At 29.4% G+C, this 24,607-nt stretch overlaps 2 protein-coding genes and 1 long non-coding RNA gene across 3 annotated transcripts; 1 reads left to right on the forward strand and 2 right to left on the reverse strand.

Moving 5' to 3' along the window:
• Positions 1-3,530: 3,530 nt before the first annotated feature.
• Positions 3,531-5,970, forward strand: LOC126662249 (uncharacterized). The gene is made up of 3 exons (XM_050356172.2): positions 3,531-3,940; positions 4,352-4,456; positions 5,818-5,970. The coding sequence occupies exons 1-2, from the start codon at positions 3,605-3,607 to the stop codon at positions 4,442-4,444; spliced, it is 429 nt and encodes a 142-aa protein (XP_050212129.1). The 5' UTR covers positions 3,531-3,604; the 3' UTR covers positions 4,445-4,456; positions 5,818-5,970.
• A 4,521-nt stretch (positions 5,971-10,491) lies between these two features.
• LOC126660987 (uncharacterized) lies at positions 10,492-11,369 on the reverse strand. Its single transcript, XR_007635478.2, has 3 exons — positions 11,058-11,369; positions 10,866-10,976; positions 10,492-10,766 (listed from the first exon to the last, which is right to left on the reverse strand). It is a non-coding gene; the product is annotated as an uncharacterized LOC126660987 (long non-coding RNA).
• A 4,838-nt stretch (positions 11,370-16,207) lies between these two features.
• Positions 16,208-19,068, reverse strand: LOC126660937 (uncharacterized). Its single transcript, XM_050354660.2, has 3 exons — positions 18,477-19,068; positions 17,506-17,722; positions 16,208-17,168 (listed from the first exon to the last, which is right to left on the reverse strand). Exons 1-3 carry the CDS (start codon positions 18,684-18,686, stop codon positions 16,681-16,683), a joined length of 915 nt encoding a protein of 304 aa, XP_050210617.1. The 5' UTR covers positions 18,687-19,068; the 3' UTR covers positions 16,208-16,680.
• Between the last annotated feature and the right edge of the window lie 5,539 nt (positions 19,069-24,607).

Below are 24,607 nucleotides of genomic sequence, written 5' to 3' on the forward strand. Positions count from 1 at the left end.
CTAAATAGATTAATTTAAAGTTCAATTGATAAAAGAAATACATATATTTCAGTTGCTAGCTAGATTCTATGTGTTTTCATTTCATAATAAAAGTAAAATGATATATCTATATTTTTAATTATTGTAAAAAATCATTATTTTGTGCATTAGAAAATTATAGTAAAAAATCAACACCTACATTATTTGACTAAATAGATTAATTTAAAGTTCAATTGATAAAAGAAATACATATATTTCAGTTGCTAGCTAGATTCTATGTGTTTTCATTTCATAATAAAAGTAAAATGATATATCTATATTTTTAATTATTGTATCAAAAATATTTTTAAAAAATAATTTAGATATTATGGACTGTTAATTTTATAAATTGAGACAATATAATTAAATTCCAAATTATATTTATTTTGGGATTTATTTATATCCAAAAATATATTTAAATTGATATTTAATATATTTATTTTAATTTCTAAACTTATGTATCTAAATTTTTCAATTACTTTTTAGAGATACATCTTCTATACTATATATAAAAGCACGGATGGGGAGGGGGGACAGGCAAATTTACTAAATAACCCTTTATAAATTATTGTTAATTAAAGGTTTTTTGGTCTTTATCTAATTAATTATAAATTAAAAAATATAAGATACAATTAGAGTTTAATTGGGATAATATTCTTTAATTATTGCTAAAAGTCTTTAATGCATACTACTACTACAATTACTGAAATTTCATTCAAATTTTTCCACATCAAATTTATTCCTCTTTTTTTTTTGGAATTTATTGTGAAATCTTTTTATATATAATTAGTCTATTTTAGTTAGAGTTGGATAATTAAAGGGTTTTATAGCAATGTTGGTGGAAGTTTTAGAAGGAATATTTGTATGTGTTTCAACTCTTTGGGATCTTCAAGAATTGAGATTTGCTGCCATTTTTGATGATGTGAGTTCAAATATCGAATACAATATAGTCAAATTCAGTAAAATAATTTAAATATAAAAAATTATTACACACAACCGTTGTGCCATCTTCATGTCATTCGTGAAACAAACTTATATGATACGTTAGCCATGTGGAAAAATTGATAATAAAAACATTAAGTAATAATATGACATCCATAACAATACATGAGATAAACACTCAAATAAAAAAACGGAAAATAGAAAAAGAAATTACTGTAAATCATTCACCCAAATATCATATTATAAAAACGAAAATAAGACTCCTAACATTGATTATATTAATAAACTTAAATTAGGATTCCTAATATAATTAGGTAGACTCCAAAGTAATATTACATACAAAGAGACTACTTAAAAAATAGTAATGAATCTTACTTATTTTTATTTTTTCTAACGTTGTTATAATTTCAATTTTTTTAATTTTAATTTGTGCGATTAAATATCTCAAATTTATGTTAAAATTGACGAGTCACTTACGGGCCACGTGCGTAGCACGTATGTGAAACTAGTTAGATAAAATGGTCAAATAAATGATGGAACTAAGGTAGAGTCAAGCAGTACCTGGGGCCTACCTAAAAAAAGTTAAAAAATAATCGTTCAAAAAATTAATAAATCATACAAAAGTGCCCTATCTAAAAGTTTTAATAATTATATTTTAGCTTAATATTTTAAAAACTCCTTAACTTTTTTTTCGATCTTACTCGATGTTGAAAAATTACCAATATTACCCTATTATGTATTTCCATGTTTCAGTTGCACCCTAAAATATTAAATTGATAATTTTTTCATTTGAAAAAAATTATTATGGTTATCTATGTCTAGCATATATTAAATGTGCATATTTTATATTTATTTAGACTTACTTAAACTGATTAAAAATTTAAATTATATGATATTTAGTTAGTTTTTAAAGATGAAGTTTTTTTTGTACTTTTTATATGGAAAATAATTTAATTTTATAAACTTAGTAATTTGAGAGTTTTTATTGTTAAAGTGTAAAAACTGTCTCAAATTAAAAATTTAAAGTACAATTGAAACATAAAAATACGAAAATATGGTAAAATTGGTCTCTTGTAAACGTCAGATAGGATCGAAAAAGAGTTAAAAGGTGGAGTATTTTTTTAAGGCATTACGCCTTATATTTTTAGTGTATATTTTTTTGTAATACTATACAATTTTTTTAATTAAATTATGCCCTATCTAAAATAATAGTCTGCCTTCGTCACTGGGTCAAATCATAAAATTAAAATTTATTATACCTATAATAAACTAGTTATTTAAATTAAATAATATATAGCAGAGGAAATAAATATTTATACTAGTAAAGTATAGGTATGATTTTGTGCCGATGCTAAATTAGTAAGAAATTGACGCTAAATAGTTAATTGTGAAAACACATCTCATAATTTCTGACAAAAGCAGTAATACATTTATTACAGAATCCAATTTTGTCAATACAACCAAGTTCTGTTTGGATTTTGTTTTTCTACTTTGTCCTAATGATTTTTGTGCTGTCATGAAAAAAATTCTTCCTCGTTATGAAGTTCACATTTTGGCCCTTTAATTTACTACTAATTAACAGTACCACCCAATTTTTATTTTTTATGAATCCCCAATTTCTTATCATATTCTAGAAAATTAACAAAATGAAAAGCAATTTATCTCCCATCACCAACTTCTTTTTTTTTTTCACTATTTTAAACTCAAAAATTGCTTGACAATAACTTAACTTGAAGACATTCCATAAACTTGTTACCTTATTATTTGATCGTTAATACTTTTAATTTTGTGCAAATATTTTGTTGATAATATGATTTCCATACAACATTTACATCTATAATCCTCAATCGTAAAGATATACTTTTGATTTCCTTATTTATTTGCTATTTACAGTGGCAAAGTACTAAAGTAGAATGACGTGTCGATTGTATACTCTTATGCGCCGCATAATTCAATCTAATTAGCTTATTAATTACACAATTAATCAAGTTGACACGCGTCGTAAATTCATACGTAATCCTAAAAATCAAGATCCCTTCATACTTTCATATTACGTGCATGTGATATGGTAAGTACGAGCTTTACGTACTTATTTTCTTTTTCTCGGAATACTTTGCTATATTTTATATAACTTGTGAATGTGTAATATAGGTACATATAAGAAGTATCATAAAGAAATCAAAAATGGATTTCTATTTGAAAGGCCTGGCTTATACATTGATAACAATAAGTAAATTGTATAAGCTTCCACAAATAAATCCTTTACATTGCTCAATACATTCTCTAGTAACACTACAAGCATTAATTTTAATATTTTAAAATATTATAAGGACCAAAATGATAAAAGTCCAACTACTACATTATGGCTAGATAGCAATAAACCTAGTAAACAAACGTGTCCCTATTAAAAATATAACTATTTTCACCCATCAATTAATTAATAATTCTATTATAATATCAAAACACCTATCTCATTATTTTAATTTCTATTTTTTATTTGTATGTTCTTACAAAATAAAATATTTATTTTCTATTATTTACCACCTACTAACCAATTACTAAATCTATTATATAAGTCCTATCATAATTCTCTAATTAGCTCGCATTTACAAAACAAATCTTAACATAGTGCATATTTTGAGAAATGGAGAGAAGTAGTGAAGAGAGTAGCACGAACATGAAGAGGGAAAAAAGAGTAATGGATGAGGAATTTGAAGATGGAGGTTCGGAATCATCAGCAAGGTTGATAAAAAGAACAAAAGTTGTACCATCTCTCACTGCAAATTCTCAAGGTGGTGACTACCCTCGGTCCATTAATACTATGGAAACTTTAAAAAATATTGAGAGTCGCCGATCAAGAAAACCGCCGTGTCCTGGCAGCAGACACTATGTATACGATAACACATTTTTAGGATACGGCTGGCTGCTTCCGGGATGGATCGTTGAAGAGAGAATAATGCAACACGGAAGGCTATACAGGGTATGATAACTTTCTTAGTTTTATATTTGTGTGTGTGTGTATATATATATTAAGATTCTGAGAGGTAATGTTTGTTTTTTTTTTTTTTGGTTTTTATATGTGTTCATTTTTAGTTATTTAATTATTCAAAAAATTATTTTAATCAATTGTTTGAAAAAAAATATTTCGAGGATGAATTGAGATCTGATTTTTGTAAAAAATATGATAATTTATATATTCACTATTTAAGGTTTTGAGATCATGTAATGCTCACTCTTTCTTCTTTTTTTTATCTTTTTGGTTTTCATATATGTTCATTTTAATTATTTTATGATTCAATTTTTTTAATTAAATGTTTGAAAAAAATGTTATAAGGATGAGCTGAGATTTGATTTTTATAGTGATTAAATTAATAATGAAATTTGTTTGCAGTATTACTATGATCCTGCAGGGCGTTTGTACCGTACCAAAAATGAAGTTCTTATTGCTTGGGAACAGGCAGGTTTGATTCTTCTTGACAAGTGATCATTTGTGAAGGTAAATACTTTCAAATCAATGAAATCTTTAAGTTTACTAATTGTTTATATCTTTTGATTACGAGTGAGCAAAAATTTAGTTAAATCAAAATTTTACTAATCTATTTAACTCTTAGGTTTTGGTTAATTTTATTAGTTCTTTAGTTCGGTTAATAAAACAATTTGGTTAAATTGTGATTAAAACTTTTAAAAATACAATTAACCGATTTAATCAAATATTTTTTATTTAATTTATTTATTTCTATCATTTTAGTTGAATTAAGGCTTAATCACCAAAAAACCCTCACCTTTTATCCCCTTTTCAGTTGCAACCTGACGTTCCAATTTTATCGGTTGCACCCTAATTCGCACCTTTGGATTTCAATTCCACCCTCAAAATTAAATTGGACTTTTTTCACTCGGGAAAAATTCATAAAAACCCTTATAAAGTACTCGTTTGAACTCTTTTACACATAAAAAAAATTAAAAATGGATGACTTATTTTAACTTTTTTCAAATGAAAAAGAGATCAATTTAGTATTTGAGGGTGGAATTGAAAACCAAAGGTTCGAATTAGGGTGCAACTGATAAAATTGCAATGTCAGGATGCATTTGAAAAGGAGCTAAAAGGTGGGGTTTTTTTGTAATTAAGCCTTGAATTAATAATATTGTCCTATGTTTTATTTTGGAGATTTTAATTTATTCAATTTCATTTAATTTTCTTATATTGGTCATTTTGATAAATAAATGAAACAATATTTAAGTTCATTTGATTTTGGATAAATCGGGTTGATTCTGAGAGTGCCCAATTTGATTTTAGTGACCAATTGTTTTCCCATTTTTGTTTACTAAATTTTAATCTTTTTTCAGTTGAATTTTTCCCGACAAATATATGGCATACGTGTCAGCCTGATTTGGCACGTGACAACTAAATTTCGCTAGTTTTATCATAAAAATTTGTCATATATGCACAATTTCACTTTGAAAGAGAGTTTTTAAGCCAAATTGTGCATACATGACAAGTTTTTAGGTAAAAATACAATAAATTACGGCTGCTAGTTAAGCATTTTTAGTTGAAAATTTCATTTAAACAAATTAAAATTTGGTCACCAAAAGATGTATAAAAAGGATATTTTGGTCACTTGAGGATGAGTTACTCTACTTAAATCAGTCGGTTTTTACTTGAACTCGTTGTTTGCTCACCACTAATTTAGAGGCTGTTATTAATCGGTTTTTAATTCGGATAGAATTGCCCCTATGCTCGATTTTAACTGCCTTTAAAGGCTTAATATGTTGTAGTCTTTAAATTACCTAATCAAGCTTTAATTAAGCGACATTTATTTTCTTGATTGTACTTCTCATGTTCGAGTAATTTAATTGCAGGATCAAGCCCTGAGATGCATGCATGCTGAAACTTTTGATGGCAGGAGAATTTGATCTTTGTAGAAATTGCATATTTTGAGATTTCAATATGTTTTATCTAATTTTTCTAAGAGTACTTATTTGAAGCTTTAGTTTTTAAGAACTTTTATATAACAGAATGTTCAATGGACTTTTGGTGGTTATTTATATATTTATGTATTTCATCTTTGCAGGATCTGGCGTGCAATTTTTTTATATATATATATATCAAATCAAATTAATAATATTGAAACTACAAAAAAATTAGGCCAAACGCATATTTGGGTCCCTGCACTTGTCGTCTTTTTTAATTTGGGCCCCTGCACTAAAAAACATCCATAGTAAATCCCTACACTATCAAAAATATCTATTTCAAGTCCCTATCGGTAAGCGAGTAAATGGAACGTAGATGACGTTAAAAACTAACAGATACAAAATGTGTAATTGAGTCCCCGCACTGTCATTATTTTCTAAACTGAGTCCTTACACTAAAAAATATCCAAATTGCGTCCCCGCACTATAATTGTTTTGGAAATTGAGTCCCTACACTAAAAAAAATATTCAAATTGGGTCCTTCTGTCATCAAATAATATTAATAATTTTTTATTTAATTTTATTTTTAATATTTAGAATTTTTAATATTAAAATTGTCTCCGACTATTAACAATTTTTAAAAAATCTAATTTAAAATCTTAATTATTTTAAATTTATTAACTAATTGAATTAAAATAAATATCTTCAAATATACAATTAATTTTTAATTTTTTAAAAAATATTAAAAAAATTAAAAAAATTCCTCAAAACCTAATTTTTATTAGTTTCGAGAAGACAACCCTATTTTTATTAAATATAAAAGAAAAAGAACTCAAATCTATTATTTACATATAAAATACTTTTATGGCTAAAAAAAACAATAACCCTAATTTTCCTAAAATTAATCCATCCCTACACTCTGCCATCGTTGCTCCCGTTGTGCGGCCACTGTTATTCATCAGAGCCGTCACCGTTTGCGACATGATATGGTAATGGAGGAAGGAGACGTTAAAGATGATGATGGAGACGTTTGGCAGTGGTGGAGGCGGAAGACGGAGCTAGAGACGATAGGCATTGACTGATAAGATCAAGCGGTGGTGCAGAGTAGGCAGCAATGAAAGTGTAGGGTTTTTTTAATGAGAATAAAATGAAAGTGTTTTTTTTATATTTTTATTTATTTAATGTGTATATTAAAAATTATATTTTAATTTTAATTTAATTAATAAAATTATAATTTGATATATTTTGAATAATAAAAATTTTTAATTAAAATTTATAGTGTAGGGACTCAATTAGCAAATAATCATAGTGTAAGGATCCAATTGGTAAAATTGTATAGTATACATATCACCAGTCTCAAAGAAAAGCGTTTGTGACTCACTCTCTAACAGAATAAGACGGAGGGACTTACTATGGTCATTTTTGATAGTGCGGGGATTTACTATGGATGTTTTTGAGTGCAGGGACCCAAATTAGAAAAGACGACAAGTGCAGGGACCCAAATATGCGTTTGGCCAAAAAATTATCGATACACATGTATTTTTAAGCGAGTAGAATTTTTTTTAAAATTATCGATACCTTGACAGTTTGTTGTCCAGCGCTTATACCATTGTGCTATAACTCGTTGGTATTTTAAGCGAGTAGTTACATCATTTTGTTTCAGTAATTTTTTTTTTTGATAATTGGGGAGGAGGGAGCGCTTGTGTGAGGAAACGAACCTACGACCTAACAGTTTGCTGCCTAGCGCTTATATTATTTGAGTTAGAGCTCATTGGTGTTTCAGTAATTTATTTGTTATTTGTAATTGTACTTAATTTATAAATGAAAATATAAGAGTCTTATAAATAATGAAATATATTTCAGTTCTTTTACTCATAAATAGTTTATAACAGGAAAAATAAGTAATATTTTTTAAGAAAAAAGATTATCAAGAACTTTATGTTACTATTATTTTTTTATGAATGTTTTTGTTATTATTAACAAAATTGTAAACTTTCTCCTAATATAAAGTATTTTATCACAACAATAATTAACTTGAGATATTAAATTATGTTATATTTTTATTAGGGTAAAAGGTACAAAAAAATCCTTATAAGTTTTACAAAAATACAGCTAATCCTTTTTACTTTTTTTAAGTACAATTAAGCTCTTTTTATTTTCAAATAACTCCTTTCATCCAACACTATTAGAGATACTCGTTAATGGCTGACATGTCACTCATAATCATATAGAAAGAAGTTTAAAAATAATTTTAATGTTTAAAATATTTACCAATTTTTTGAGGCATTTGTCTGAAAAGTAAGTTTTTTTTTGAATTCATCGGATCTCATTAAATTGAATATGAAACAGTTACATTTGTAAGAAATTCGGGATAATTTGAAAACTAAACCCGATGACCTGACATGGAACATACAACATGCTGTCTGATTTGCAGACTTTACTTACGAAAATAAAAATAAATTACTAACCGTTTCGCGAATTAAGTGCAGTCTTCAATCACTCTTCGTTCAAACTTGTCCAAACACCCGCAAACTCACAGCATCTGATTCAATCAACACTTGATATAACTCCTTCTAAAAAAGAGACAACAACTCCTAAAAAGGGGACAGCAAACCTTTCACAGAGAAAGGACAACAAACCTTTCATAAAGAAATGACATCTGAAAAGTAAGTTAAAAGGGTTCATTTGTTCGATTTTAAAATAATGAAGATTTAATTGTTCAATTTTAAAAGCACGAAGTCTTAACTGTGCCCAAAAAATAAAGGATTGATTTGTACTTTTGAAAAAATATCGAAGGCTTTTTTTTATGTTTTGCCTTTTATTAACTAGGAACTTGTTTTTGTTTGTTTGAATATAATTAGCATAGAGCGCAAAATTATTTACTTAACCGACATTTGTTTTATTGAAGATATTTGTCAATCTTATCATAAATAACTGTAAAATTACTAATTTATACTACCTGTTTATAATGCTCATATCTGATCTTGAACTGAAATACTTTCTTTTTGACAAATTTATTCCTTAACATTTAATCAAATTATTGTCTTTCGTTAGTTAAGTCCTTAGTTAAAATATCCAAATGGTATGATTGTTAAAATTTAAATTTATTATTAGTTTTTACCAAAAACAATCTATAAAGTTATTAAAAATAATCTAAAATTATTTGAAAATATTTATCAAGTAATAATATAATTGCGTAAAAACTTTTACATATAAATATTAAAATGGAAATAACGTATTATTCGACTTTTTAAAACCCCCATCTGATACTCATACAATAGTTCATAGAGAAAACCACAAAAATATTACCATTTAAATAGAAAATAACAAAAATACACACCAATCTAATACTTTACATTGATACCAAAAAAAAAAAAAGTTTACATATTCTAACCAAACCACTAAATAGGAGACACATGGCACACACAAAGCAAAAAAAAGGTCAAAAACGTGGCATAACTGATTAAAAACGCGTCTGACACGCGCGTCAGTCACGCGTCAGCGCGTGTCAGCGATTCTCAACATGTCAAAATAATTTAAACATGTATCAGCTATGTATCAGCTATGTATCTGTTATGTATCTGGAATGTGTCACTGATTCATTTTCTCATATTTTAAAAAACAAAAATAAATAAATACATGTGTATATATACACACACACGTATTATTTTATGTACTATCTATGTGTATATGTATAATATGTTTTGAATTTGAAAATATATGTATCACATACTTTAAAAACGCATGAATTACATTACAAATATATATATATATATATATATATATATATATATATATATATATTATATTATGTATTAAAAGTATATGTATCTATCATATATAAATTATATATATATAAATTGCTTCTAATATGTTTTCGATATATGTATTTAAATAACGTGTTTTCCTATTAAATATTTGATGATTGCTTCGGCCTTTTATTTTTCGATGTTGCACGAAATTTTGCTTTTTAGCTTAATTTATTGTTTATAATTATAATGTATTTAAGATGTATCGACCATGTATTTACAGTGTATTGGAAGATATAGACGATACATCGGTAATGTATTAAAATTTTATTATTAATTTTTCTCCTCTATATCTATGATATATCGATGGTGCATTTATGTATCGGTAATGTATTACGATGTATCGATAATGTATTGGTCATTTAAAAAAAAATTAGTTAAAATAATCCAAAAAATTTAAACATGTATCGTCTATGTATCTGCTATGTATTGGAGATGTATCATCTATATATCACTAATACGCACATGTAGCAGTCATTTTAAAATTTATTTTGTCGAAAATAATCATTCTGAGTTGGAAAATGGATTCTAAATTGTAATCAATGGTTACGAAATTCATTTCGTTGAAATAATAATAATAATAAAAACATGTATCTACAATGTATTAATGGTGTATTTTATGATGTGTCGACGATTTATCTACAATATATCGGTGATGTATATATACGATGTATACATCATAAATGTATCTAATATGTATAATAATGTATACACAATATATTAAACCAATAACTATATAATGGTGTATCTATAAAATTAGTTTTGTTAAAATAATTAAAAAAGATAAGAACATGTATCATCAATGTATTAGAAGTATCTCAAAAACAAGTCATATAGTATATCTCAAAAATATTTCTTATACATCTAAAAAACAGTACATGTGTAGTTTTCCCACTGCATTAAACATCCAAGAATTCATAAACTTAGTGGCAAACAAATCAACAATTTTACTGCTCAAAAAATATAAATCACAATCTCAACTACTCAACAATAGTATGGTTGTATAAATTAATGGCATAAAAAGCATGGGTGAGCCACCGATGATGCAGCAATTTGTTCAACATGAATGGTATTCCATTGGGTCATGATCTGCAATTTGAAGAAATTTCATTTATTATATCATCATTCCAGAAAAACACTACCATGCAAAAATCTATTGCTAATAGGACACTTGCAGGAAATCAATACCTAAATAATTAGCACAGATCTTAAGAATCTTTGATTCAATAGCTTCATACTTGTTGCTCCTCTTTTCTTCCATTGATTCCTTACTTATCAAATTGGTGCAGCTTCGATTTCCTTTCAAATTTAAATTCAATCAAAAAACCTAATTTCTTTCTTAAAAGTAAAAATTATCAAACTAAGAAGGAAGATTCATACAGATCGAGAATAGCGTCATTCTTCTTCTTCTCCGGTGGAGAAGTCGACTTCTTCAAACTTGAAAATTTACGCGATCTGAGCTTCAGTGTCTTCATCAGATGCGTTTTCTTCTTTTTTTTCTTGTAGATTTTTGTTGAATCTTGGATCTTAAGAAGTAGTGCTCGCCATTTTTTATGAGTGAATGGAGGAGAGATTAATTAACAAGTTTTTAGGGATTTTTTCTTCGAGGTGCATAGAGATTAGAACTGAAAGCACCAGTAATTAAAACACGTGGCAGCAGAGATTGAAATGGGTAGAAAAAGAAATAAATTAGCCAGCTCAGCCAATAAATGTAAAACTCCTTAGGTAGTGGTGAAAACTTAAATAGGCGTGGTATTTAGGAAAGAAAGACCCGGTTTTGTAATTGTTACGTAATTTTCTCTAGTTCATACCCGGATAGTTTACCTAATAAAAATTTCAACAAAAAATTATTTCACTCCCCTAATTTTGCACAAATGAGCAAACACATCCAGAATAGTGATTTTGGATAAATAAACCCACAGGCCACAACAACAATCTATCCATTATTTTTAGAAAATTTAAAATAATTTAAGAGGAAATTACACCCTATACATCAATTTCTCTAAATGTATACAATAGTGACTCAAGAAACTAAAAAATGCAAAATTCTCTCATTTGTTTTAAATAGTTTTCAGCTATACCTCAAAATATTTTTATCCCCTTTCTACCCTTCCCTATCTTCTCACGTTGTCAAGCACTACACCAGTTGATACCTCTTCTTATACCCAAGTTTCCCGTTTATGCTCCGACGATTATGGACTATTCTCCGCCGACTGCCGTTTAGGCTTCGCGACCTCCGTTTAGCCTCCGCCGACCTCCGTTTAGCCTCTGTCGACTGTTATTTAGGCTTCGCCGACCGCCGTTTGGCCCTGACACCGTGCTTAAAGCTCAACTTCTGTTTATAATTAGATTTGAATTTTTCCACTTTAGAAAATAAAAATGGACGGAGGAAACAATGTAAATATCAGCAGAGAGATTACAAATGTAAGTTGGAATACAAAAATAAAGAATCATTATGCAGTTAATTGTTCAAAAGAAGTAGTAGACTGAAACTTAGATCTGCAGTATTAAAACAAAAGCATCATTAATCAAGTGATTTTATGGTTATGAAGATAACCTATTTTGACAGGGATGGAAGAATTTCTGAAAAATTGTGTGATGGTGAAATTAGTTCAAGTTTTGGGGCCACGAAGCAGACAAGCAACCTCTTCATCACTTTTTGATTAATATTTTCTGTGATCTTTGGAACCCATATGCCATAAAGTCTTCGTCTAAATCTGATACATTTGATTTTGCATTCCTTTAGGTGCTTTTGAGATGTGTACTTCATTTTCAATGGAAGACAAAAGGGATTAGTTTGATTTTTGATAATTAAATGTTAATTGGGGTATTAGCTGTCATGTTAATATTAGCAGTTGGATGCCTCATCTGTATAAATATTAATGAGCATACAAAATTGGCCTTTAATTTATCATGTAAAATTTGTAAATAAAATGTTAGTATTTCATTTCTATTTTAATACTTATCATAAACTTAATTAATAATAATTATCAAATGATTAAAAAAGATATTATGAAAATATTCTTTGATTTAGAACTATAAAGCCAACAAGTGTGAATAAATTTAAAATTTATATTTAATCCAGTTATAGGGAATTTAAAAATACACTTTAATTTCTTTTTAAATATTATTTGGCTAAATTTAAATAATCAACTGAAAATCAACTAAATATCAACTAAATAGCAACTGAATAACAACCAAATATAAACCGAACATCAGTTAATTGGCTTTTATTTTTCTTCCGCAACACAAATAAAACTATTATTACAATTCCCCCCTTCTTAAGATTGATAAGTGTCGAGTTCAACTGTTTTAATGAGTTATATTTACGAAGAATTATACAACACAACGATTGTGCCAAATAAAGCGGTAACTGTGTGTTGATATTTAATGATAAAAAAACAAGTAATAATTAAAGGTTGTCTATCACAAATGCTTATTGGCTTCCTGTAAAAATAATGTGGCACAACCATTTCATGGGATAAACATTCTTTATTTTTTTTGAAACTTTATTTTTTGTAATTTAGCCAAATTTTATAAAAATTAATTATATGTCAATTGAAAATCAACCGAATATTAACTGTATGTCAACAAAAACTCAATTAAGTTCAACTGAAGATCAACCGAATGTCAACTGAAAATCAACTGATAATCAACCGAATGTAAACCGAAAATCAATCAAATGTCAACAGAAATTTAAATAAATGCAATTGAAGATCAACCGAATGTCAATTAAAAATCAACTGAAAATCAATTGAAAATCAACTAAAAATCAACTGAATGTCAACAAAAACTCAAATAAATTCAACTGAAGATCAACCAAATGTCAACTGAAAATCAACCAAATGTTAATCCAAAATTAACTAAAAATCAACCGAATGTCAACTGAAAATCAACTTAATGTGAAATATTTTTCACTAACATAGTAGTGAAGACACGAGTCGATTTCAACTTTTCTAATATTTTGAGAGGAAATTAATAACGCAAATTGGATAATTTTAAGATCAATCAAAGATTAAACTAATATTAATTTTGTGTTTCTGCAACCATAAATAAATTTAGGACTTATGAGTTCAATCACAAATGAGTTATAAAAATGGTTACATATAGCTTGTGTATTTTTTATATAAACTTCAATTTTATTAATTCATAGAGAAGTTACAAGTGCTAGCCAAAATACATTACAATCATTAATGATTCTGCAATAGACAACTAATTTACTATTAAAACTGTGTAATCCAGCTTCAAAAATATAACTACAAAACACAAGACTAACATTTCAATACAACCAACGTTCCTACTAAACTCCAGCCAATCCTTTCAACCAAACTCCACCACGACTGCTACTCCGGTAGAATAGCAGCTCAATAGTAATAAGCAATTAGTAGATTAACTTACAGACAACATGTAGAGACCATAGCTCAACAGAGATGAGTCCAGAGCAAACCGTCCAAATAGCGGACAATAGTAGTAACAAATGCATCCAAAATCATACAAAGAACAAAAAGGGATACGAACAGGCTGAGCAAGGTCTTGAGCCTCTTTAAGAAATCATAAAAAAATGAAGAGCATACTATGGAGATAACCAACTTGTATAATACATAACTTGAGTCTATTTTATTCTTCACCAAACTAATAATCAGAGCATCATTTGAAAAGGAAATCAAACAAAATTTGTTAAAAACAATTTATAAACAATTAAAGAGTAAAGAACACCCATTTGCATTCATCTATCATAACCCATTTGATTTGAAATTGAAGTAAAAGTATAACAGATTATGTTCTATTTGAAAAACCCAACAAAAGAAGAAAAGGAAAGCCAATGTTAGAAAAAGCACGTTATCCAATTTTTTTAAACACAATAAATATTAATTAAAAGTGAAATTAAAAAGAGGCTGAGTCTTGTTTGATGACAAATGATTTATTAGAGAATCTAAAAGCACAGATAACTTGTCTGAAAGCATATGATACCGAGAGAAAATCCATGCTCTGGAAGAAGCTGCACACCTCCAATGACACCATAACATACCAAAACCGCCTCCAAACAGTCATCTCTATCTCGTTTCAAACAATCAGCCCTGCTGCCTCCGCCTATACCATCAAAGGCGGCAACAGGGCCAAGTAAGGCGTGCACCAGAAGTTGCGGAATTATATCGCTTGCTTACGAAAAAATTAGGAAGAAGGTAATTCTCCCAATACTTTCCTGTCAATGCCAACTCAGATTTTTACGCACATAACAAATATACAGATCCAATTAAAATCTTGATAGCCTTATTGATTTTTTTCTATTAGAATCTCAAATCTATTGAAAATCAAAATTAAACAAATTAAAAAGCAAAAACGAAAAAGGGAAAGAAATAATTAGATGCAAACATGGAGAGCGACTTCAACGTCAGAAACTGTTGATTATGGCAGAAATTTGGAGCTGTTCTTCTTCTCTAATGGCGAGGTAGTTGTAAGCTTGAAGAAGAAGAGTGTGGTAGTTAAGGAAGGGTAGTATAGTCCTATTTTACATCAAAACTTCCGTATTTTATAATTTGATGTATTTGTGAAAAGTATTTTTATTTTGTGAGAGATTTCTGAATTTATTTATGGACTGATGTATTTATGAGAGAAAAGGGGCTATCTAGGTTATTTTTGTGCTTAGCCCATAATTTAATGTAGTCAAATTATGATTTTGTTAGTCCAAAACCACCATTTTTGATACTCTTAATCTTTTGTGTCAATTTAGAGAAACAAAACTAATTTTCGTTTAAAGTTTTTTTATCACGCTCAAACTTACTTGACTAAGTTTGAATAGCTTAGATATCATTGAAGTTCGAGCTCAAACTGAAAAATGTAAGTGCGGAAGAGTTTGAATTCAAGCTCGAACTTGTATAAAACATTCAAATTTGATCTTGTATACCCCAATCGAGGTCAAACTTAGCATACCACATACTCGTCTCGATTCAGTTACGCCCCTAATCAGCTCACATGGACGTTTCCCCCTCCGAAAAAGCTGGCATTGACATTATTAGAACACCGACTACATATAATTGCAGAATGATAAAGTTATTCTTACTACACTAAAAAGAGTAAACACCAAGGCCAACTTGGAGGGAACACAACCCAAACATATCATTGCTATGAGGAGAATACAATATGAGCTGGCCAACTGTTATGCACAGCACAGGCACAAAATAATACTTTATTATTTCCAGGGTTTAAAGTTTGTGACAAACAGATAACCTAATCATATCCTATAAGCAAAATCCAGATCAGCAAGAATCACCATTTTCAAATTTGCATCTAACGGTCAATTTTCAGTTTTGGTCACCATGCCAGGGAATCTGAGAACAGACCACCAATTTTTAATCTATGTTGCACATGGGAAATGTGATCAAAGTTATTATTTAACTTGTAGAAAGGAGAAAATTCTACTCTGAGAAAGGTCCACCCTCTGAATTCTTCTTATCCAGAATAATCAAAAGGAATAATAATATAAAAAAACAATAGAAATCACAGAAAATAATCGACCGGAGTGGAAAGAGTTATCGAAAGCCTCTATATCATTAACGTGTAGTGTATATCGCATAAGCAACCTTCAAAATGCATGAAATATATCGATCACCAAACAATTAAATTCCTCAGCCATATAATAGGAGGCGAGGAATATAATAACAAACGAAAGTAAACTTAAAGTAACAGAAAAATAACCTATGAAATAATATGAATCGTAGAGAAGTCGAAGTACTAACAGGTTTGCCAGAGGATGCTCACAGCAATTCTGAAAAACCGACATCCTCACTTTCTGCCAATGCGCAGAATACGAAAAATAAATGTATTGACTCCAAATATAACGTGTTATTGTCCTCTTTGCGTCCTTGGAATAAAATCGGACTTTGTTATTGTTGACACTTTATTCATATGAAGAAAAAGAATCAGTAAACACGAATGCCGCAGTAGTACAATTAATCTCTCACAAAGGGAACTTGCAAATTCCCAGGCAAAATTGATATACACTTTAGAGACCCCTCAGTAATGAATGTCTCCGCCTCTCGCGTTTTATTCTCCAGCTGCAATCACTGTTTATGGGTTTCAAGAGACGCTCTTCTTCAATTTCAGATTGAAGCGAAGATTGCAGCCTCTTTAACTGTTCCGAGCACTGCCTATGATCTGAAGAGTTGATGCCAGTAAAATCTTGATCACCCGGGATTAAATGCCTCTTGTATGGCGAGAGCCACTTTGCTTGCAAGTAAGCAAGAGATCTCCACGGAGGGAGAGGCATGGAGTTTTGTTTAAGAGACGATTTAGCAGCTTCGACCATAACTTGTAGATACTGCTTCATCCTGTTCAACGAACCCACATAAACAATCGGAAGTGACTTCAATATTCTATCGTAAGAATCAACAGCTCTAGCTATCTCAAAATGACTTTGAAAGTCAATATCAATAATCAAACGCTCTGAACTTCCACCAACAAAATTGACCACATCAACATACTCATGATCCCCTGCCATACAACATAACTACACAATCTCAGATAAAACAATGTATACAATTCTATAATTATGTAAGACGAAGATGATGGACAAGAAAATATGGATTCGCTGCATACAGCTGTATCGGGAAATTCTTAGCTAAACCCGGTCTATTATTCATACACCCAAATCAATCATATGCTTGGAAATGAAAAGTCGGTAAAAATGTTTAATATGTCCTAATATCTAATTGGTTGATTGCAAGCAAAAAATTCCCTAGTTCTATAATTATGTAAGAGGAAGATGATAAACACGGAATTATTTATAAACACAACACAAAGGACAGGTGAATATAGATTCGTCACATACCTCCAGGAACCTTGCCACCGCCCTGCCACCGCGATGTGCACACAGCAGCATCATAACCAGCTAGTCTCAATAGCTTTACCAAGGAATATCTTATGCAACCGGCATTACATGGACCAGACTTAACAAGGTGAAGATCTGCCTCCTTGATTGACACAAGAAGAGATTGAACTAAACACAGCAAGTCACTCTCATATTGAGTCACTGAGTGTCTGTAGAACTGAAATTGCAATCAATGAAAAAATATGAGAACGACTCTAAATAAGCCAACCTAAAAATTCATCATTTGATTCAATTTCATTGTAAATGATCAAACATACTAAGAAAAAAAGATAGGATTGATCCTAAACATGCGAGCCAAAGAAATTAATCATTCGATTCTATGTAATCAGTGGAACATCAATTCAATTTCATTACTTGTAAATGATCAAATATACTAAGTAAGAATTTTGGATTGATTCTAAATAAGCCAGCATAAACTGTTTCATCTTTTGATTCTATGTAATCAGTGGAACATCAATTGAATTTTTTTTAAATAATCTACGCAGCACAAACACTTCATTCAATTAACGTGTCCCGTTATGGAAACATTTCAGACACGAAACTTCATTTTTTAACATAGGAAACATTAAAGTAACACCATTTCAAACACGAAACTTCATTTTTTACATGGAAAACCTTAAAATAACACAGCTTCGGCCACGAAACTTCATTTTTTACATAGAAAACCTTAAAAAAACACTGTTTCGCAGCGTCTAGAAAATGATCAAACACACTAAGAAAGAAGTTACCTATTCTGTTCATAGAAACAGATACATAACCTTAATTAGCTCATTCTTAAGCTACAAAAATTAATTAAAAAAACAACAACATAATATTCCATTTCAGAATCAAACAAAAACTAAATTAAAACTCAATTAAATCAAACTTAATTCAATCAGTCAAGATTTCCTTCCACAGAATTCAAAACTTACCGAAATTTTATCGGCGAGATGATGAAGATCGGACAGACCAGACTCGCTATCGCTACTGCACCAAGAATCCGGTCCGCTACTACCGTTCTCAAGAAAATCACTAACCATAAGAGCCAAATCATGCTCACTTTCATGGCTAAATGCTCCTCCGATCTGCCCCGCTACTATACCCCTCGCCCACCATTCCCCCGTCGCCGTCGCCGCACACATATCTCTCCTCTATATTCTTCCTCCAAAACGACGTAGTCTTATATTCCTTCTCGTTTTCTCCGTCGTCTTTTCCTCTCAATAATTCCCCGATCACGAACATCAACAATACCGTAAAAAACAGCCAATTCAAATTCGAAATTTCAAATTCCGTTTCAAAATCAAGAATTCGTATAATTCATAAGAATCTCAATTTTTCCTCTTCATTTCATGTATTTCTATGTATAATTACAAACAAAGAGAATATTCTTCTACTTGTTTTCTTCTCGGCTATTTCCCGGTGAAAAGCAAACTTTCCGGTAATATTCCGGTGACCGGAGAAGGTATTGGCGGAGGAGATAGAAATGATTAATCTTCTTGATGAAAGGAAAGAATATAGCTGAAGAAATGGAGAGAGAGCGTATAATATAAGTAGAGCGACATTGAAAAGACGATATTGCCCTTGTCTTAGTTACTTTGTGCCCAAGTATATCCTCGGAATTTTCGGGTTATAATGGATAAGGTAGAAAGATTAATAATTTTTTACTATGAAAAATGGATCTGGACGCTAAAACGCGCATTATTCGTCGCTAAAAATTTGATAATGATTTATTAAAACTGAAACTAATTTTATTTTCTTCAAGAGTGTAACAATAAACTAATTAATTATTTATTTTAAAAAAAATAATAAATTAGCCCCAACGTAAACCTACTAATAGTTGGCAACTCACGAGATTTGCATTTTCACATTTATTATTCTTTTCTTAAAATGAGTTTCTGTTCAAAATAAAATATTAAATTATCAGAGAAATGTTCTTTGCATCTCAAACAAAATATATATATATATATATATATCTTTTAAAAAATTATTTTTTTAAATTATAAGATTTATTTATAAAGGAGTAGCTTAGATAAAAACAAAAGTACTATCAAATTAAATCTTTTAATTTTTTTATTAAAATAACTCTATTATTGTATATTATGTCATATTTGTTTCAAAAAATTACATTTCTATAAAAAATATTTTTTTTTTCAATTCTATAAAAACTAATTTGATATACATTGTTCTTTATTAATATTTTTAATTTAATAACATTCATTACTAATACTAATAAAATGCAGATAAAATGAAATTATTATTTTTAATAGAGTGAATATATTGAATGATTGTTGAAGGAAACGTTATAAATTTTTAATCAATTATTATCTTTTACATTAATTAATTGTGAATAAATTCGTATTGGTTTATTGGTTTGTTTTTAAAATCTATAGCTCTATAATATACTAATAAATTCGTATGCCAAGAATTTTTATTATTCATGTAATCATGTAGCATCATAACAATGTTTGACATATGATATTTGTACTCACTTTAATTTTAATTTTAATTTATTTATTTATTCAGTTTTGAATTCAATTTTGGCATGAGGTTGGTAATATATTTATAATTAAGAAAATATGTATGTTTTCCTAAGGACATAAATTCACGTATACGCTAACATATTATCTAGAAATCATTGACTATTCATCACAAATAATGTGATTAAAATTAAACTTAGCATGGAATTTAGTTTCATACGATATACGTTACAATAAGTACCAAGTCTTTAAAAACAAATATAGGTAATTCAAAAAAGGAAATTACTAAAACTATTCAACAGATTGCATTGCTATTTGTTTTTTATCAGAGATTATTCTATATTAATTGTTAGCAAGGGTTAACAAACATTAATTGTTATTATTAAGTGATTTTTTAAACAGACAAACTACGGTCTGAGAGAGTCGAGGGTCGAACCCCGACCTCATGCACAAGGTGAAGGCACTTGGCCATTAGGCCAAACCTTCACTGGCCATTGCTATTATTTCAAATTGCAGCAACTATATTTTCTTTCATTTTGTCCATAAAATTTTAATTTATTTTAAAATAATAAACAAAAGTAAGTCTTATATTGATTTCATGTCAAATTGAGTTAATATAGCAAATAGATTTGACCAACTCATATTATTTCTTATATAGATTACAAGTTTAAAATTTTCAAAGTCATTATCTTTTTATTTAATTTTAATTTATATGTAGTATAAAAAGAAAAATTGATAGTTTCGTAAATATAGTAAAAAAAATTAATTGTTTTAAAAATTAGAAAGTTTAACATGTTTGCAGTTTTAACACGAATTTTTAATTGGTGATGTCAGATACCAAATTTTGAATCTTTTCAATTCGAAACACCGAACAAATTTCCATAAAAAAAATATGTTAATGTGGATATTGAATAATGTTTTTTTGGTGTTCATGTCTTATTTTTTTAAATGGAAAATATATTTTATATTTCGAATTGTAAAAAAATGATAGTTTATAAATTTTGCCAAAATTAAAAAACCTGCTAAAATTTGTGATTTTAAAGCAATTAAGCCTAAATTTTATTCCTTCATATCATAGTAAAATTTGATTGCTTCATAGACTCAGTTAAATCTAAAATTGCGAAAAAAATATGTTGCTTGTAGTTTTGAAGTTTAATAATAGTACTTACATTAAAATAAATCGAAGTTTTGTAACTATAATAAATTAAAATTAAAGTTTAGTGGTCATAAAACTTTAATATCCTAAATATTAGTTGGCACTATTAGTAGTTTTGCAGTTTTGAGACCGAATTTTCTCCTATAAAATAAAATAGAAATTACTAGGAATAAAAGAAAATGCAAGGGTAATAAGAGAATATCAACAGTGCAGAATGTCTGCCTTGGAGACAAAGTCATAGTCCAACTTTAATTTTTTTGTTTCTCTTGTTAAAATATTTAATTAATAGTCCAACTTGACAAATAAATTTAATTAAAAACAGAATTATATTTATAATCATTTTATTTATGAAAATAGTAATATTAAAACAGTCTGCTGCCTGGAGACCTTCCTCTAAATAAAATATTAGCCACGTCAGTATCCAAGAACAGGATAATACTTAATCTTGTTTAATTAAATAAGTAATGACAGCTTAGCAGAACAATTATTATGGGTTGGTCTTTTTAATTAATTTAATTAGTGAAAAAATCAAACAAAAATTAGAGAAAAGAATCAATAAACAAAAAATTAAAAAATTAAAGAAGGGAATAAAGTGAAACAATTCAAATACATAATATTAAAAAAAAAGATATATAACCCTTTTTTTATTCTTCTTTTTTAACCTAACTAACATGACAATAAAATAGTAAATAAATTAAAAGATAGGTTTTAAGATATATATTTTAAAGGGATAATGTTATAAAAATCCACCAACTTTACATGTTTTCTCAATTTAATCACGTTCTTTACAACCTCTCAAAAACATACACCAACTTTCATTCTTTCCCAAATTCATACACGGTGCTGACGTGGCACTCATTCATTGGTGCAATTTGCTGAGATGTAAGTTATTTTTTACCAATGAATGAGTGACACGTCAACACCATGTATGAATTTGGAAAAAAAATGAAAGTTGGTGTATGTTTATGAGAAGTTTTAAAGAACGTGATTAAATTGAGAAAACGTGTAAAGTTGGTGAACTTTTATGACATTAACCCTATTTTAAAAAAAATTATCTCTGAAATCAGAGGGATTTTAAAAAGTAATTACGAAAGTCCTTACAAACCGAATGAAAATTTTTTTACCTATGATTATCTCTGAAAATCAAAGGGCTTTTGTCTCTAATCGATTGATCACTGATAATTTCTTAATTGTCTATGAGATACGACATCACATTAGGAGGAAGAGGCAAGGTGATCGGGATGTTGCAGCTATTAAGATTGATATGAGCAAGGCATACGATACGATCGAAGGGAGTTTTGTAAGGCGTATGATGGAGGTTTTGGGTTTCAATGATGTGGATTGACCACATTATGTCTTGTATATTTTCAATGGGTGTATTAATATAGGTGGAACGGTTTGGATACTTTCATATGAAAGGACCCGTGGATTACAAGATATGATTCGGGCTTGGTGGAATCTATAGCGCCGTCAAATTTGGAAATGGCAAAGGTATGGCAGTTGCTTAAAAGTGATGCAAAGGAGTGGGACGAAGAAATATTGGATGACTTGTTTTTAGATCGTGAAAAATGTCACATTCTAAGCATTTCATTAAGTGTTAGAGATGTAGAAAACGTTTGGTTGTAGAAGTTCGATACCAGAGGTGAATTTTCAGTTAAGAGTTGTTACCGTGAGTTGGTTTGAGAAGCTGCGAGTATAAGCGATGGGTTATGGAAGAGAATTTGACCTCTTGATTTTTCTTTTCACATCTAGAACTTCATGTGGAGATTGTGTAGTGGGTATCTACCTACAAAGATGGCGTTAAAAAAGAAATGAGTGTTTGTGAATTCATCTTGCCAAATTTGTAATGAAGGTATTGAATTCGCTGTTCAATTGTTTGTTAAATGCCCGGTTGTTGTAAATTATTGGCGCTTGGCTAAGCTGCAAATAGGACAAGATGAGGCTACGTGTGAAAAGGCATGATGAACATGGTGGCTGGGATCACTTGGCCGAGAAGAAAGAGCTATGTCTGCATCCATTTGTTAGCAATTGTGGTGTAATAGAAATAATATCATTTGGAAAGAGACAAGCAAATCGGTGGTGGAGATTGTTAATGTTGCAGGTCCAGAGTTACATGTGTGGCATGCATCAAGGTCTCCTATTGGTAAATTAAATAAGATGGAAGTTGGTAACACTAATGGTGCACTATCTTGGATTAAACCAAGTATGGGTTGGCTAAAATCCAATGTATATGTTGTTGTATCAAGGATCATGAGGTATTGGTGTTGCTTGTGTGGTAAGGGATGATTTAGAGAGGTTAGTGCAAGCCCGAGTTAGGAAGTTTGCGGGTAATTTTTCTTCTAGAATCGCAGAGAAGGCAGCGAGGGAGGAGCTTTGTTGATTAGTTGGTAGGCAGAATATTGTGATTGAATCGAATTCTCTAGCAGTGGTTGGTGAGCTTCTACTGATAGGAAAACCAAACAATGACGTATTGATTGGTGACTGCTTAGAGCTATCGAAACAGTTTGATAATTTAGTTTTTTTATAAGACGTATCAATATACATTTTAGACTCATTCCTCTACATGGTGCTCATGGTCATCACCGTGTTGCTCAAACTACTTCAAGCTACCTCTCATGCTTAGCATGACTTCTATTAGTTTCTATTACAACAAAATATGCTGACTGAGCATAGTTAGTTAGTTTCTTTCTTAAGCTTTAAGTTTATAGCTTAGTATATATAGGTAGCTAATAGTTGAATCATTGTATTGAATTCTTATTCAATTTCAATAAAGCTTTCTTTTCTCTCTAATTCTAATATGGTATCAGAGGTTTCTCTTTATTTTTCTCCAGATCAACGCTTATTTTTTCCATCACAGAATACTCTCAAGTTTTAAGCATTCAGTGATTCAGATTGGGCTTCCTGTCCAGTCACACGCAAGTCCATCACTAGTTACTGTACTTTTATTGGTTATTCCTTGTTTTCTTGGAAATCAAAGAAGCAGAAGACAGTTTCTAGATCATCTTCTGAGGTTGGGTGCAGGGCATTAGCCTCAGTCACTTGTGAGACTCAATGGTTACTTTATCTGCTCAATGATTTAGGAATTCATTCCTTTAATCCAGTTAATATTTTTTGTGACAACCAATTTGCCATACAAATTGCTGAGAATCTTGTCTTCCATGAGAGGACTAAACACATAAAGTTGGACTGTCACTTTGTTAGACAACAAATACAAGTAGGAATCATTCATCTTTTCCCAGTCAGGACTCAAGCTCAACTAGCTAATTTTTTGACCAAGCCTTTGGCTGCTCCTGCCTTGTCCTTGCTTCTATCCAAGCTGGGCATTATCAATATTTATGCTCCAGCTTGAGGGGGAATATCAAGATACATTTTGGATTCATTCCTCTACATGCTGCTCATGGTCATCACCGTGTTGCTTAAGCTACTTCAA

This window comes from Mercurialis annua, linkage group LG8, assembly GCF_937616625.2.
Source record: "Mercurialis annua linkage group LG8, ddMerAnnu1.2, whole genome shotgun sequence".
NCBI lineage: Eukaryota > Viridiplantae > Streptophyta > Magnoliopsida > Malpighiales > Euphorbiaceae > Mercurialis > Mercurialis annua.

Excerpts from the sequence above, each read along its gene's own strand:
- LOC126662249 (XM_050356172.2), top strand. The coding sequence starts at position 3,605 with ATGGAGAGAAGTAGTGAAGAGAGTAGCACGAACATGAAGAGGGAAAAA. Across the intron at positions 3,941-4,351 it reads AACACGGAAGGCTATACAGG|TATTACTATGATCCTGCAGG; the intron begins GTATGATAACTT and ends ATTTGTTTGCAG.
- LOC126660937 (XM_050354660.2), bottom strand. The coding sequence starts at position 18,686 with ATGTGTGCGGCGACGGCGACGGGGGAATGGTGGGCGAGGGGTATAGTA. Across the intron at positions 17,723-18,476 it reads ATCTCGCCGATAAAATTTCG|TTCTACAGACACTCAGTGAC; the intron begins GTAAGTTTTGAA and ends TTGCAATTTCAG. Across the intron at positions 17,169-17,505 it reads CGGTGGCAAGGTTCCTGGAG|GGGATCATGAGTATGTTGAT; the intron begins GTATGTGACGAA and ends GTTGTATGGCAG.